Source organism: Dermacentor silvarum, chromosome 8 (assembly GCF_013339745.2).
Source record: "Dermacentor silvarum isolate Dsil-2018 chromosome 8, BIME_Dsil_1.4, whole genome shotgun sequence".
NCBI lineage: Eukaryota > Metazoa > Arthropoda > Arachnida > Ixodida > Ixodidae > Dermacentor > Dermacentor silvarum.
In genome coordinates, this window is record NC_051161.1 from 104,593,586 (window position 1) to 104,610,613 (window position 17,028).

The window sequence follows — 17,028 nt, forward strand, 5'->3', positions numbered from 1 at the left end:
ACCTCGCGAGACCCCCGACCGCCTGGTGACGCAGCAGAAGCGGAGACAATACCTCCAACGTATAACGCCATCCTCCAACACTACCGACTGGAACGCAGGGTGTACCCGCCACCTTACCCAAAACTGACCAAAGAGGAAAGCACCACATTCCGAAGACTGCAGAGCAGCACGTACACCCATGGGATCCTCATGCATCGCATCCACCCGACACTACACACCTACAACTGCCCGATCTGCATCATACCAGACACTCCGGCTCATTTACTACTCGAGTGCCTGTGGCGCCCCAAAGACCCCGTGTTACCAAGCCTACAACGACCGAAGACGTGAACCTCCTCGCCGAGATGTGGCCAAGATCTCCACCCCGGCCCTGGATGACCAACGAAGTCTTGTCGCCAGAGCCCGGGAAGCTATCGCGGCCAGAGGATTCCTGGAATGAGGGACCCTCCCACTTAGAGTGATCCACAGCTCAAACGCTCGGGAACACTGTCTCGAAAAATAAAGTTTATTTCATCATCATCATCATCATGGCAGACAACTGTAGTTGACATCTACGTAATACAAACCATTTGCATGAATTGATGCAGCACGAAGTGCCGACAAACGGCCCGAGATGCACTTTATCGTTTTGCTATTGCCTAGTGTTACTTTTAAGATCAGTCGCGATGGCACACAAAAAGCAAACGTAAGTTGTATTAAAGGCATGATGTGAAGTGAAGGCGCGAAAACGACGACGGACAATCCTAACGACGTATTACAGGCAGTATTCTCCTTTCGGTGGTGCTTCATATACGAAACATTTCGTACTTCTCTACATCGGACGAATCGAAGTAGACAAATGAAAACCTTTCTGACACAACGCCAGAAACATTGTCACCAGGAACCGCATGCTGCCTTTGTCAGGAAGAACACGACAGGGTGGCCATGGTGTACAAGATGTAGCGGCAAACGATGCTGGAGTGTGATATCATTCGAGCAAAACTGGAAAATCTTTATGCGCAATTGGCGCCCGACCCTCAGCTAGTTCTTCCTACCCTTTACTACAGGTGGCAGTAGTTGCCTGCTCGGTCTCGGGTAAAGTCCTTCAGCTTGGTCACTTTGGTCACCTCAATGCACTCCTCGCCTCCGGGTACTAGCCGATGACGAAGGCACTCTCATAATTCATCACTAATACTCAACCACTCGTAATAAAAAGATCATTGTATTGCAATAATAAGATGAAAAAAAAGCTACTGGTCCAGTTCTATTTGATTATCCAAAAAAGAACTCGCTGACCTTACTCTTAACGATGCGGGCAACTGAAAGGTTTCATTTTCTCCACTCTGCAATGTCCGAGCTTTCGCATTTCAGTAGTTCTGTTATCATGTAGTGCCGAGCTGATTTTGCTGGCTCGCAAAACTCACACAAACTGCAAGTAGCAGAAAATTCCACACCCATGTGATGCTGCAGGTCTCTCGAACAGTCCACGTCCCTTGAGCAGCTGCAGCATGAATCCAATGCTCTTGTCTTGGCTCGGTTTCTTTATGGCCGTGCATTTGCGTTTTGCGCAGAAGGCTGTGGCATTGTCTGCTGGGCGCCGTTTTACTCACCGATGGCAATAAAGGGCGGTGATGGCGTATGCAACGTCACCACTCCCCGCTCGGGGGCGGGGCAATTTGAATTGCGCTAAAGGTATGTGGATCCTTCATACACAATTTTCTCATAGACTATGTCTTTTCTTGGCACGAAACAAGCGCTGCGAGGTTTTTGGAATGGTAATTTAGCAGTCCACGTTGACTTAGTATTTGTGTTTAGTGTCCCTTTAACGGGAGTTTACTGTACCACAAAGTGCCATGTGCGTATGTGTCACCTGGAGCAACGTAACACTGCTGTGAGAGCTGTGCTGCTCCACCACCAGGCAGCACACCTTCACTCACTCTATGGTGCAGCTCTTAGTGCACTTCCATGGCAACCGAAGCTTTCTTCAAAACGCCTGTTGCTTCTTGGCACGGATAATGCTTACTAGCTATAAACATAAACTTATGAATTAGCTTGAAAGAACCAGAGGCAGCTGTTGCATTAGCACTACCAAAGAAGTCATTCTAACAAACACTTGTTTCTTCACGAGTCAAGTCCCGCGCCTTCAGATTTCTTTGCAAATGTACAAAACAATTGTTTATTAATTGTCTCATGCACAAGCGACTGTAAGTCTGGTCATGCGCCTCTCATAGGCACTGTGACAAAGCAGAAGGTGTTGATAGCTCTAAGTGCAGTCGCTTCAGAAGTGGTCCTTGTCTTTCTTCCACAGGTCGAGCATGATCCGGTTGAGTTCTTTGGTTGTGCTTGCGTCAAAACGTTCAAGCCATGAGTGCAGGTGACCCTCAGGAGAAGCATCATACTCTTTCAGCTCCACTTTGTCGCCTGAAACAAATCGCAGGCATTATACGGCTGCAGCACAAATTACCAGGTGACTCTTTAATTCTTTTGCATAGCTATGAGCATTGCTTAACAGAGCACTCTTCACTTGATATGTAGCGTAAAAGTAGTGAAAAGAGAAATCTTGGAGTGTAATAGCAGTTGAACCCTGTTATAACAAAGTCACGTGACATCAGACATGAAAATACTTTTGATGATGATGATCCGATAATTGTAATATATGTATTGAAGCTGAACCGTATCCCAGAAATGTAGTAGCAGACGTCATATATCTATGGCCATCATAGCAGTCGTGCTTGCAGCACTACAGAGCACCAGCCATGTAAGTACTTCTCCAAGACCCACAGCCACTAACACATTTTGGCAACAGCCACTCTACTAAAAATAAAAAACCCATAATGACACCTCAGCTGGGATGTGACACACCAGAATACAGTATAGACCAGTTATAACGTAACCGTTTATAGTGCAGGACCGGATATAGTACGGTCTTTTCAGACTCCCTTTAATTTTCCCATAGCACTCCATGTATACGCATACCGCGTACAGCGGAACCGCGTGGGACGAAATACCGGTTATAATGCGGCTTCCGCGGGAAAATCTCGCCGACAAGGGCGGCAGCGAGCACACTTCTCAACAAGGTGCATGCTCTCAGCCGACGTGTGCATTATTCAATGCAATCAAACTCTCATTAATTCGGACTTATTTGGCCGCACATCGGTTAATTCGGACTACTTTCGGAGCTGGAGGAGCGCCGCAAATGAGCGACGCAAAAGAGAAAGAACGGCACTAGCGTCCAACCCGCATTGTTTGCCAAGTTGGACAACTTGGCAAACAATTTTTTCATTGGTGAGCTCGGCGCACGATCAGTCAGCTTCTGACCGCTCGTGCTCTGACAATCTCCGAGATCGTGCTCTGAGATCGCAGCTTCTGACTGCTCGTGCTTGGCGCACGAGCAGTCAAAGCTGCTCAGACGATGACGACGATGATGTCCACCCACAAACAGCAGCGGCAGATTTTGCTAAAACGATGGCGCTCTTGTCGAGTGTATACGGAGACGTCAATCGTGCACAAATCCAAGCAAATCTGATTGCCTCCAAGCATAGTATGAGGCAGGGCATTGTTAGAGATTTTTTTAAAGCCGCTCATAGTCTAATAAATTTTATTTTTTTAGCTGAACAAATTTTTCGGACTGTTCGATCTTTCGCACTATCTTACGGTCCCCGCCAGGTCTGGAAAATTGGTTGGCAACTGTATTCTGGTGTCTCACATCTGAACTGAGGCATCATTATCAGTTGCACACAGTGTGCAGAAACCATGAAGGTGAGAAGGGATGCCAATCTAAAAAAGAAAGGCTCTTTTTAACAGGCACCTTGAAACATTACCAATGCATAAGACTTCCCACAAAATGTCAATTATGTGGAACGCTGAGCTCTTTCAAGACAATGTGCAAACTTCTTGCACAGTTCTCGAAATACACTTGTAAAGCTCTGGAATGCTTAAATTAATAGTTTTCTGTAAAACTGGAAGCAACGCACACACACACATATATTTAAATCAGTTTTAGTGCATCACTCACAACATGGACCTCATTTTCTGCAAATATAGAATTGCTGCTGCCATTGGTTCCCAGACCTGGGAAACATTGTAAGCGCTTATTGTAAAGCCTCCAAACAGAAGAAAAACGAGTATTCAACAATTTTTACTTAGCCCACGATTAAACCACATGCTTCAAAATATTCCTCCACATCACCCCTAACATGCCTCACATTCGCTCTAAATACAGTATATAAGCTTCACAAAGTATTTACTTCTCCCAGGACACCGCAAAAACTCGCATACAGTCAATCCCGGATATATCGATTTATTGTCTACATCGAACAGTTGTAAAATCCCCTTGAAAATCTCACGCAAAAGTATAGTGATGTACTATGCGTACATCGAACTGCCATTCACCGCTACATTCGATATATCGAACGCTGTGCCATGCCGTGCCCCTGCAAGTGTGCTTCTCCTGACAGACACGTGATCACGTCTCGCGTCGTCGGCAATAGTTAATGGCGACCAATTTGAAACGGCCCTGCTTTGGCAGATGCTGCCATGCAAGAGATTGAATCCGACGGGCAGTACATACCATGGAAGAAAAAACAGCAGGGTGCTCTCAGTTTTGCTCGCTGCGCATATGAATGGCTCGTGCAAACCGCAGCCATTCGTTATCAGCAAGAACAGATCGCCACTCTGCTTCAAGAATGCAAAAGGCCTCTCGGTCCAATACGCATTCCACAAGAAAGCGTGGATGACATCCGATCTTTAGTATGAGTGGTTCTAGGTACGGGATGCTTAACTGGAGATTCTGTGCCGCCGGATTTGTCTTCTTGTAGACAAAGGTTTTCCACTAATGGCATTTGCGAATTCCGCGAGCTGCCAAAACAAGTCAGACCCCAACCTACACTTGGATGGATCTTTACATTGCAGTTTGAATTTAACAAAACTACCGTACGCCACATCTGCACTTTGGAGAAAGCCCCCCCCCCCCCCCCACCTAATGTGGCACCCAAGGCTTGTCGCTGTGCAATTTGTGGACCCATGCTACACACATTTAATTCGTGCTCGCACAGTTACACATGAGTGAGAATGGACTGGGATGTTCTGCAAGGTGAAAGGCAGATTTCGAAACTAATAGCGTGTGCGTAGTGTTGGCAGTTATCGACAGAAGGGCTGGAGGGGAAGGGCCGTATCAGCCATGATGCGTCAAGAGCGCTAAGTGACACATGGACTTTTTTAGGGCGGTCGAGAAGCGAGGACAACTGATTACAAGAGGAAGTCAGTCCCGAAACCCGGCACAACAATCCGCCTTGCTTGATGCCCACGTATGATAATCGGCCATTTCAACGGCGTCATATACAGTTTACGATGTTTAAACTGTATACAGTGGAATTTCGATGATACGACCACAGCTAATACGAATTTCCGGATGATACAAATTTTTCTGTGGTCCCGGCCAAGCCCCATTACTTTGCAACATGCTAGAGTACGGTTGTTACGAATCGATTTTCTACCTGCGTCGGTTGATACGAATAAACGCCGCCCCACCGACAGCCGAGAAAGAGAACAGCGCGCAGTCACGCGCTTTCTCCCTTTCTCTTCTGGTGCGGAGGCGCAGATGCGGCGCCGGACAGCGTGGAGGCCACAACTGGGCGCGAAGAATTTGAAGCAGTGGCGCTTTTCTTGCTTTCGTGCTTTTCCTCCTTTTCGGTGGCCGCCCATCGGACGGAGTGGCTGCTGTGCTTTGGGCCACATTCTTTGTGTTTGAGCCATTTTGCCTAGTCGCAGCGAGTTATGTCTACCGAGATACGATCTCGGCTGATTCGCGCGGCCGTACGCCGAGGCGCGGGAGCCTCCGTTGGCGCGTCTTCCGTCGACTGCGTTATCGGTGCCGATGGCACAGGGCGATTGTCGGTTTCGCTGCCGGAGTCACACGGTGCAAGATAGCACGGCACGTAATCCACGGTGCGAGGTAGCGCGGCACGTTCAGTCGGGTGCTCCTCCACTTCTCCCACTAATCGCCGTATTTTTCTTGCCGTTAGGAGGCTTGCGCTTCCGTATTCCGAAGGCGTGCTTCGTCCAAAATTTTTTTTCTCCAACGAGCGACGATCCATCACTAACCTGGGAGCTCTCAGTAATCCGAATTCTGCGTGTCAAGTGAGGACGCCGGCGTGGTTTACGAAGCAGACAACTGTGGTTGCCATCTTGCCCCTGCCACAGCAACAACCAATGGAGAGACGCCTTTCAGCACAGCAGCCAATCGGAAGCCGCTTTCATCGGAGGGTCCGTGTGACTACCTATCGCAGACACGCGCTTCTTTTGAGTTTGCGCGTTTGTTACAAGATGGCGACGACGGACGAAATGAGAAGCGGGACGGCGAAACTTTAAGCTTTCGAACGATACTAAGACAGAGGCGCTCGGTGGCGGGAAATACGAGATATGTCTCCGTGAATTGCGGTGATTTTGCGCGATTTAAAGCTGTTTTCTCGCCCTGCGCCCTGACGAATAAATCTTTTTCGGCCACTTTTAGCGCGTTTTCAGCCAAACCATTTTGATACAGCATAGATTAGGCATTGCAGATACCGAAACGCTTGGTTTTCAAAAATAAATATTTCTTGCGATTTTTGCGATCTGATGCTCTCATCCCCCCATAATTTAGCTAGTTTTAATTGTGTTTCGATGATACGAACTTCGGCTAATACGAATATTTTTCGTGACCCCGTGAGATTCGTATCATCGAGATTCCACTGTAATATACTATTACTACAGTTTAACTGTAGTAATAGACATGCGATCGGGCATGTTCACGCACAATTCGCAGTACAAGTGCGGCACAGCCCATATCCATACAGGCTCATTTGCTTCTGCAGTGCATCTATTTCTACCTTATCTCGAATAAAAGCGTGCAACAAGCACTCCGAAGCATGCGCAGTGCACCTTTGTCTTGCAACCCAGCGATGCGAGCTTTTGCGGCTAGCATTGCAAAGCGTTCCACAGCACGCACAATTTGCAATGACTGCATGTATTAATTTATTAATTATGTATTAATGAAAGATTCTGGGAACACAATGACAATGTAAGAAAGGGAGCAATGGCTTTCTAGAATTACAAATTGGCAAGTGCACATGTCAGTCACTTTTCCATGGAGCAGAACTTATCAGCAGAAATAAAAGCACACACGGGTGTAAATTAATCAAAGTGGAAAGGACTAGGCACACAGCGTGTCAGCTGGACACACTATCAATATACTATTGAATAAAACGCTGATGTCGCTTATATCAAGCTTTCTATGCAACTAGTGAATTACGTTGTTGACATAAGCAATGCATGCTTTTGCTGTAAACAAGTGCATACATCATGCTCTTTGTTTGTTGTTGCAAGTTCAGCACTGCGGCATCACCTCTGTGCCTGTTTTCACATGTGCACTACTTTTATCAACCGTGAACTGTGAGAAATGTGTGAAGTTGTCCATATTTCTTACGCCAAAGACTCAACGGAAAAACACCCACCGTTGAGAACAGTGTTGCTCTGGACGAAAATGCGTCGGGGCTTCTTGCGGGCCATGACGATATTCCAGTACTTGAGGAAGGGGTAGCGGCCACTGTCGCTTACTTCGGAGTACCGATCATACATCTCTGTGGCCTCACGCAGATTGGCTGTTGACTTGAATAGCTGCAGGCAAGATGAACAGGCACTTAGACGTAAATGAACAGAGAAGGTAAGCATTAGGGTAAAGGTAAAGTGATCAATCCGTGCTCTATACGATCTAAGGCGTCACTTTTACCAAAAACAGGGCTCTTGTAAGAGTGAAAATGTTGTCAACATCAAACAGGGTCACTCCATAGAACAGGATGAGTGCTACCACTGTCAAAATACCAAACCAAATCCTGATAACATCTTACGTTCTGTTCATAACTTGTAGATATCAATCAGCCACTCAGGCGCTTTCTCCTACTTTAGTCCTATTTGCTCACTGAATCACATCAGCTACAAATGAAACTGTCAAAGATAAAATAGTGCGAAATACAAGATGGAGAGCAAAACGAAACAACAGTTGTGTAGCTGTAGTTGTGTAACTCAGTTGTGTAACTGAAAGTAATTTGCTGATATCACAGCAATAGTGAGTTCTACAAGGTGACGTTATTAAAAAGAAATGTGTGTGCACGTGAAAAGGCTTGATGAATGCATGCGTAACTTTAAAAAAGGGAGTGTTTCCCACTATATGTTCGGTTGCAAGTTAACGTTCGTGTTGTCTCGTCTTGCTTTTCTATCCTGTCTTTCGCCCTAATTTATCCTTGGCAATGCTACGCCAACTGGCCCACTAAACTTCTTAGAAATGATATTTTTGACAGAAAGGGCTACCTGGGGTTCATTAGTAGTATGTGCTAAGTATTGTCAGTGTTTTGGCCACAATATGGCCCACGTGGCCAAAGAACAACCTCATATGAGCAGCAACTACCATACATCCGTGGTTCACTGACTGCGTATCAGGCATATAACAAAAGTACATCAGGTTCATCAGTGCCACTCTGACAGAAAAGCCTGTAAACAAGTAGACAACAGCTAACACTGACCAGTTCACACTGAATTATCAACATGTTATGATTGATTCATGGGGATCAATGTACCGAAGCAACACTGTGGCTATGAGGGAAGCAGTAGTGAAGAGCACTGGATTAATTACAATCCCCTAGAGTTCTTTAACGTGCACACAAACCTAAGTACACGAGCGTTTTTGTGTTCTGCCTACATCGAAATGCAGCCGCCATGGCTGGAATTCCAACACATGACTGCACACTCAGCAGCAGAGAGTCACAGGCACTGAACCACTGCAGCAGGTCAACGTGAACATGTATCCGCATTTCATTTCTTTATAAATATGACCCTCCAATGGCCCAGTACCAGTGTTGGCAACTTTTTTCTTCTTTCTTCCTTTTTTCTGACAAGGTTGCCATGTTGCGGCCCGAAATAGGGTGTCTATGGAGTATCAAATAAAGCTAAAGATGGAGTATTTTTAGTGAAAAGTCACAAAGTGACCTTGAAGACCACTTGATTAGAATTCTGTCTCTTTTACGTTTTTATGTTTCCAAGACGTCTTCCTTAACATTATTTTTAAACTATAACCTTCAATAACCTTTTGCAGTGCAAGTCAACCATCAGAATTTGACAAAGGCAGACGCCCCCCACCCCCATTTCCAGACAGGTATGAGATTTCAAGATATTGCTTTGCCTATAAAAGCAGCTTCGATGCACACAAACTAATAAGCTCTTCCATATGTCTCTAGAAGTAGTGACAGATGGAGAGTGTACATCCCCTTCGAGATAAAATGGGGGTGAGGCATTGAGCTTCGCCCAAGTCCCTAGAATAATTTTACCAGCACAATTTAAATCACTAGAAAAGGGACTGAAAAAAGTCGCTACGATCTTCAAAAAAGACAACGTGCTCATTAACACTTCTAGGGTCAATGCCGTAAATATACAGCACAAACAAGTCACAAATGGTCGATGCCGTATATGTACGGTGCCATCTGTACGTTTGAAAAACACGCCAATTTTTAACGATTAGTAGTTGCCCAGCAGGTGCTGCAACCCTAGTGGATACAATCAATTTTTTTTTTGCTCTGTATTCTCCGGTTTTCATTCCACGCATTCCACGGCTTTTTTACGCAGGCATTTCAGTGGCCGCTCGTGCATCTGTGCGTGCAAGGGCGCACAGCGGTTAGTTCTGGTTTGTTAGTTACGCTCATCAAAACTGATGTCTATCTGGTTTCTAATCTCTCAAAGGGTCACCGCTATGCACTCGCTCGTCTGTTGTTCACAGGGGTGCGATTACATCTGTTCACAGGTGGGCGCTAGTCCATACAAACGATGCCACCATACTTGCGTTTCTTTTCTTGAGACTTGACTCGCGAAAACCGATTGCCCTCTCGTTGGCGACAGAACGAAGGATTACTGCCAGTTTCTAACTAGTTCGGTTTTTCTGACGGGCACACAATTTATTTATTTATTCACAGTACCTTACAGGCTCCTCATCGGAGCATAGTGTAAGGGGGGCATTTGCTGGACATGGTTAATTATAACATAACATATATGGTGACAATACAGAAAAGATATAGATATGTGCAGTAAATAGCAAAGTGACCGTGGAATTACAAGGCATCATAACACGCATCAACCATCGAGTTTTCTTGCATGCGCTCACATACACGGTTCGATTACGCTATGGGCGTGCACGCTGGTTGCTATGCTGCAAGTGAGTCGAGCGGCAATTAATCCGACGCGGACAACCCAAGTGCCGAATCAGAATATATTGATGTCAGTGTATCTACTTTTTTCATTCTTATTATTTACAGAAGTCAATCTGTATTCATGAATAAACAATGCATGCTGACCTACGGAAAATACTTTTTTATGGTCACTCTAAAAAAATTGTGGTACATTTTTTTTTTTTTTCAAAATAAGTCTGTCTGAAGATTTTAAATCTGCAATAAAGAAAATGAGACCCTGGGGAGTAGCATTTGGGGCAAGAAAACTAGACCCTCAAAGGGTTAAGGTAGCTAAAATTTGCTAAATTTAGCGACTTTCTCGCAGAGTTACCAATACTACCCTGTGCTCGTCACCAAAACAGCACTGCCAACCACTGCAGTGAATGGTTTTCTTAAAGATGGCCAGGGCACTTGCCTGGAGCTTGAGGAGGAACTGCTCAATGCAGGGGCGGCCGAAGGAGGCGATCTTGGTCCGGTCCACGGTTATGAGCAGGTCTGGCTTGCCGTCTTCGCCGTTTGTTTCATGAATCTCCACAAGGTCACCCGCCTCCAGAAGCACACGCATGATCACAAACCGGGCTCGCGAGTGGGCCTGCGCATAGAAATGAACAGACTCAAACGAAGGAACTTGCCGGAGATCTGTAAGCTGAGGCACCACCGTCGAAGCTCTCTAACAGGGGACCATCTGCGTTGACATGCTAAAATGGGCTTTGCTGTGGGACTGACTTGAAGACAATCACAAGCTTTCCTCATGGCCATTCCACAACAAACATATGCACCAAATGATGATAAACTCCCAAGGTTGGCAAAAGCACTACATTTCAATGCAATGTTGCTTGCTCTGCCTTTAAAAATAAAAGGAAGACAGAAAAAAGCTGAGAGACATGAAGACATGATATCATGCAATATCTACGCACTGCCTGCTGTGGGCCCACAGTTAATTTCTCGCATGGCACCAGTACAGTAGACTTCCGTTAATTCAATTCTGGTTAATTAGGTTTTTCGGTTCATTCTATCTTGACCGAAGGTCCCGGCCGGTGTCATTGCATTTCTATGGGCCCAATCTTTCGACATTTCGATCGTAAAATTGTCCTTTGCCGGATAATTTAGACTTAACCAGTCGGCATGACTGACCCCTATGGTGACCCCTTTACTGGCAGCATCTGCCTTGGCAGAGCTTAGGGGTCAGTGAATGTGATGAACGCATGTCCTCTCCAGTTGAAAATGCCTATTTTCGGCCTGCCCTAGGAAGATTTTCAGGAATTAACAGTGGCTCACAATGTCCGATTACATTATTTACCCAATTCTAATGCACCTCTTTTTCCTTTGGTCGCGTGTAAGGGCTGCAACTTATCACAATTGTGAAAAAAAAAAGGGCGGCCCTTACACCAATTTATACGGTAACTGAACCAAGAAAACAAAAAGGTAAATATCAAATGGAAGACTGAATATCCGAAAATATCTCGCGAAATATAATGCTTACAAATTTTGTGAAAGAAAATATGGTGCTACACATGCATGGGAGTCTCCTAGTATTTGATTAATGAGTGTTACCGAATTAATTCAGATCTATTCACAGCGGTCGTTCAACGCTCAGGAAGCCGACAAACCGCCTCGCCAATGAAAGCGAGTGCACAGGATGACCGTTGCATGTTCATGGTTGCTATCTTTGCAAAATACCGTAAGGTGGCCCCTCGTTCGGAATACCGGTCGTAAACGCACAACGGACTTCTTTCGTAGCTTCGAGCGACCCATTGCAAGGCCAGCTTTAAATTTACATGGCGGGTTCGAAAATATTGTGTGACAGTGCACGGGGGACATCATGGAAACTTGGTGTGGATCTCCCTATTTGAGAATTTTTTACTGTTGGCGCCGACTGCATGGAGCGGTGCCAAGCGACGTGATGCACATTCCCTGCTTTTGTCTGTAGTGCAGATTGGCCTTAATGGGCTGGCGATAACCAACAAAAACCACCTGCCATAAGGATGAAAAAACTCTCCTGTTTCCAGCAAGAAAACTGGAAAGCAATACTTTCTACGCAATAGAAGACTGTCGTTAAGCATGGTATGACTCTCTATTAAACTGAAAACCCCATTGGCATGTAGGACAACTTCGCTATTTCTTCAGGTTCAGAGGAAAAAAAGCACTTGGTTCTATTTGACGGACATTCTATCGATAAAAAAATATTTTCTAGACCGTTGTATACGAACTGTTATCAGTGCTGGCATATTAATTTGGTGATCTGTTTAATAAGAGCAGAGCATACTACGCATATCAATTCATAGTTACTGATAAGCTTCTGATAGCTAGCAAGATTCTTGTCAAGTACTAATGCATTTAGCTTCCTGAGCACATGCAGCAGTGTTTTTTCCTCACAAAATTTGGAAGCGTAAAAGCTTGTGTTAAATTTTTTTATATTCAATATTCAATTGAATTATTCGGCCATTTTTTTTTCCGATTTGATATTCGGTGCTAGCTGTCCGAGTCGGAAAGAGACTAAATAAGAACTTGCAATCATCGATAGCAACCTATCGATTGAAATAGGTGCAAGCAGAAAAGTGTTAATATATCTCTTTCAGTCACGCATCATGAAGGATTGTCAAAGAATATGTCAAAGAATTCCAAGGTGCTGCAGATTCCACTGAATGAAGGTTAAGATAGTAAGATGATGAAGTAAGAGTAGTAATAAGTTGGGCAGTTGGTTTCGATTGAAATGCATGTTTACTAGTGCAAAAAACTGCCACAAGTTTGTCCCTAAAGTCTTTAACCTATGTCCGTTTTTTGCGCTAGTAAATATGCATTTCAGTAGGATGATGGCTTTGTGTTCATTTAAATTAGTAAAGCATGTGTCACATTTTTCCACAAAATGAACTGATTCACTAGCTCAAAGCTCATGTGCAATTATTAGCAGGGGGCATTGCGATAAGCGAAAATATATTCCTGCACTGTAGCTGGCAGAACGCGACGCGTTGAGCAATGGGAGTCCTTTCGGTGAAGTGATCGTGTCGCAATATTTGGCACAATGAAATGAAATAGAGCCGTGTTGTTTAAGCAGAAGGTTTAGATTAGCTGCAGTTTAACCCTTTCAGGGTCAATACTGTACAATGTATATGTACGTCCTCAGTGAACACCCACAAAATGGTCAATGGCGTACATGTACGTTATCGCTTGTACATTTAAAAAGCGCGCCTTTTTCTATCATTTCTGATAGAAAAACATGTGGAATTTTTTACTTGCGCCGATGCATCTCCATTTTTTTTTTTATGGCAACGGCGCGCGTCAGCTATCGCTCGCACATCCAGGCGTGCACGCGCGCGGCGGCGGCAAGTTTCGGTTTTCTCCTGCAGCGGCTCCGCTTGTTGTACGCGCTAAAGTGATGGCTATCTGGTTTCAAATCTCTTGTTACTCGATTGTTTATTGCTAACTGCGGCAAGATGACACCTCTTCCCGACAGGCGCGTATATACACAAACAATGCTGCCATTTTTGCGTTTCCTTTTCTGGAGACCACATAAGCTCTGTCACACCTTGTTGGCGATAAGACGAAGGCTTCTTCTCGCTTGTTTTGGTTTCCGGACATGCACACAACCATTTTTCAGTGCGCTCGCCCGGGTAGTTCGCTTATGCTATGGAAGTGCGCGCCGGTTGCTCTGCTGCCAGTGAGTCTGGCAGCGATTCCTCCGATGTCGATTACCACCCTACAGACGAATCGGAATCGGATTCATTTGACGTCAGCCCGTCAGACAAGGAGTTACCTACAACTTCAGACTCGGAATGTGACGAAGGGACGACATCCGAAAAGCGTGCACGGCGAGACGATGCAGAGTGAATCAAAGGTGACTTTTCTCCCTCCGTGTTCACATTTGACGTGACTCATTCTGGACAAGTGCCTAGCTCTGCATTGGTGCTCGATGCAAAAGAAGTGGAATACTTCCAAGCTTTTTTTCGACAAAGGGCTTGTCCAACAGATTGTAATGGAAACAAATAAGCAAGCTAATAAGAATATTCACAAGACCAGGCTGCCCCAAAAGTCGCGACTGCGGTCATGGTTGGAGACAGATGACGGAGAAATTTACTGCTCTCTAGCAATTGTGTTCTTGATGGGCTTGGTCCGGAAAAATACCCTCAGAGAATACTGGTCCAATGACACCATGTCAGAAACTCCATTTTTCCGGGCAATCTTTTCGGCCAACCGCTTTTGCCAGCTGCTGCGGGTGCTGCACTTAAGTTCCACCACAGATGCAAAAGACCACCTACGAACAATCGGACCAATAATGGAAAAAATACTGGAGAAATTTTTCACCTTTTTTGTTCCTTTCAAGGATCTCTGCATAGATGAGTCTTTGATGCCTTGGAGAGGAAGGCTTTCTTTTCGACAATATATTCCTTCCAAGCGGCATCGGTTTGGGGTGAAGATGTTCGTGCTTTGTGATGTCCAGACAGGCTACATCTTGAGGTGCACTGTCTATACCGGAGCAACTACCACAGCGACCATTATGAAGGGGTTGGGATTTACAGGCTCCGTTGTTGTGGAGCTCCCGAGAGACTTTCTCGACATGGTACATTCCCTGTTTGTTGATAACTGGTACACGAGCCCAGCACTGTTCGAGTTTCTGCTCAGCAGGCAGACAAAGGCTTGTGGCACGGTGCACACAAACAGGAAGGGGCTTCCAAAATTTTCAAAGAAGCTGCAGCAAGGCGAAGTCGATAGCTACCACACGAACGCTATGCTGGCCCTGAAATGGCATGACAGACGAGACGTGCATATGTTGTCCACAATGCACGGAGCGGAGCTTGCGGAAGTGGAGAAGGTGCATTGGAAAATGGGCGAAAAGAAGAAGCCGAAATGCATGCTAGAATACAAAAAAGAAATAAGAGACTAGTAGATAAAGTTGACATGCAACTAAACTTCTCAGAAAGTATAAGAGAAACGGTGAAGTGGAACAAGAAATTTTTTTTTCACATGCTCGACATGTCACTGCTAAATGCGTTTATTCTTTTCCGTGCGAACACGAAATCCACAGCAATGTATGCGGACTTCAAACGGCGGGTAGTGAGCCAACTGATCGAAGAGCATCACACTGAGAAGCGGAAGCGGGGAAGGCCGACTGGGGAACATCCTAAGATCTTAGACTGACCGCGCGACATTTCATAGAGAAGTTGCCACCCACCGATGCCCAGGGAAGCAGAACCCAGAGAAGATGCCACGTCTGCACCAACACCACTCGGCGACAAAAACTTCGGAAGGAAACGCGCTACATGTGCGTTGAGTGCAACAAAGCACTCTGTGTGGAGCCCTGCTTCAAGGACTGCCATACGGTGAAGAACTACTAGAGTGCGAAGCATGAACATTTTTTACTAAACAAGTATTCTGCTGCACTCATTTTTCTAAGTTTGTGAATTATGTTTATAAGAATGTGTCCTTTTTTAAAATTTGCATAAGCTTTTTTTTCAAATTTATCTTCTTATTCATGAATAAACATTGTGTATTTTACAACACAACAGATTTTTTCCTCACTTTATTGTCACCCTAAATAATTTACGACCATTTTTTTTTCAAAATAGGTTCTTCAGAAGAATTTATATCAGCAATAAAAAAAATGAACCCTGGGGGGTCGCATTTGGCTAAAAAATTCGACCCTCAAAGGGTTAAGGTCCACCATTTTCCCCTTGCCACTACTGCACACAAGTGGCAAGAACAAGTTGCGTACACACGTGTAAATGTGCTCCTGCTGGCAAATGGATGTTGGCAAATGATGGCAGACCAGTTTCCGGTCAGTCAGCAGAACCGATTTGTATTCAGTGTCCCTGTGCTTCGAGTTGTCAATAACTGTATTTACTCGAATATAAGGCGAAGTTTTTTCCCCAGAATCTTTATCCTCGAAGCCACCCCCCGCCATATACGCAAATGCCTTTACGTGTGGCTTCACGGCAGCGCAATTTCCGCCTTCTAGTGTGGCTTTATGGCAGCACGTGCCGCGATGCCGTGAAGCCGCACTATAAGGCGTTATTTCTTTTCTCGGGGACTCCTCCAACTGGCACCATCGCCTTATAATCTAATAAATACGGTAATTTTCGCCTCCCTCTGCAATCTGCTAGCCTCCTGGTTAGCTCAGAAGGCAGAGCCACCATCCCTGATTAGGATGAATTTTTCTTCAAATGCAAAGTGAGAAACCCAACCAGCTTCATGCTACAGTCACGTGGACGACAGCCTTCCCTTTCACATAAGTACACCGTGACTGAAAGTGTGAACAATTATGGAGGATCTGGGAAGGCAGACGGCCAGTTGCTGCTTTCGCACTGGTGCACTGACAGACCGATTCATACCTGGAGCCAGGACTTGGTGTCTGGGTTGTACGTCTGCATGCCCTCGACCCCCTTGACCACCATGGTGAGCCAGTTGACGTACGCCACGTCCTGGCCTACATCACCCTCAAAGCCAAACAGCCTATTGGAGAAAGTATCACACAAGCACAGTAATGTAGAGAACTGCTTACAGACACATGGGCTATCGGGGCACTCGAAAAACATTTGCTAGAGGGTTACAAATATCAAAACTTTCAAATATAAACTGAATACAAACAAACTTCAAATACTGAATCGAATGTCAAATAATAATATGCAGGTGCATTTATCAGCAAGATCATTTATTTTAGCATATTGGAGCATCACGATTATGGTGCAAACAGTAAAAAATAAACAAAGGCGCTGACTGATTCATCAGACCTGATTATTCTCACTTCCCCGCAGCACTGCCAATAGAACCAATGTATATAACGATCAAAATTTCATACGCCGTGTTC

General features: G+C 45.2%; 1 protein-coding gene across 3 annotated transcripts in view; it reads right to left on the bottom strand.

Annotated features, from left to right (window-relative positions):
• Window positions 1–2,127: 2,127 nt before the first annotated feature.
• The window catches only part of LOC119461602 (dipeptidyl peptidase 3-like), a 76,196-nt gene continuing 61,295 nt past the window's right edge, over window positions 2,128–17,028 (bottom strand). For all 3 annotated transcript variants that reach the window (XM_037722956.2, XM_037722958.2, XM_037722957.1), the window contains 4 exons: window positions 16,553–16,673; window positions 10,642–10,818; window positions 7,470–7,632; window positions 2,128–2,400 (listed from right to left, as the gene is read on the bottom strand). In XM_037722956.2, the coding sequence (XP_037578884.1) occupies window positions 2,258–2,400; window positions 7,470–7,632; window positions 10,642–10,818; window positions 16,553–16,673 (604 nt within the window). In that variant the 3' untranslated portion in view covers window positions 2,128–2,257. The remainder of the gene's footprint in view (window positions 2,401–7,469; window positions 7,633–10,641; window positions 10,819–16,552; window positions 16,674–17,028) is intronic.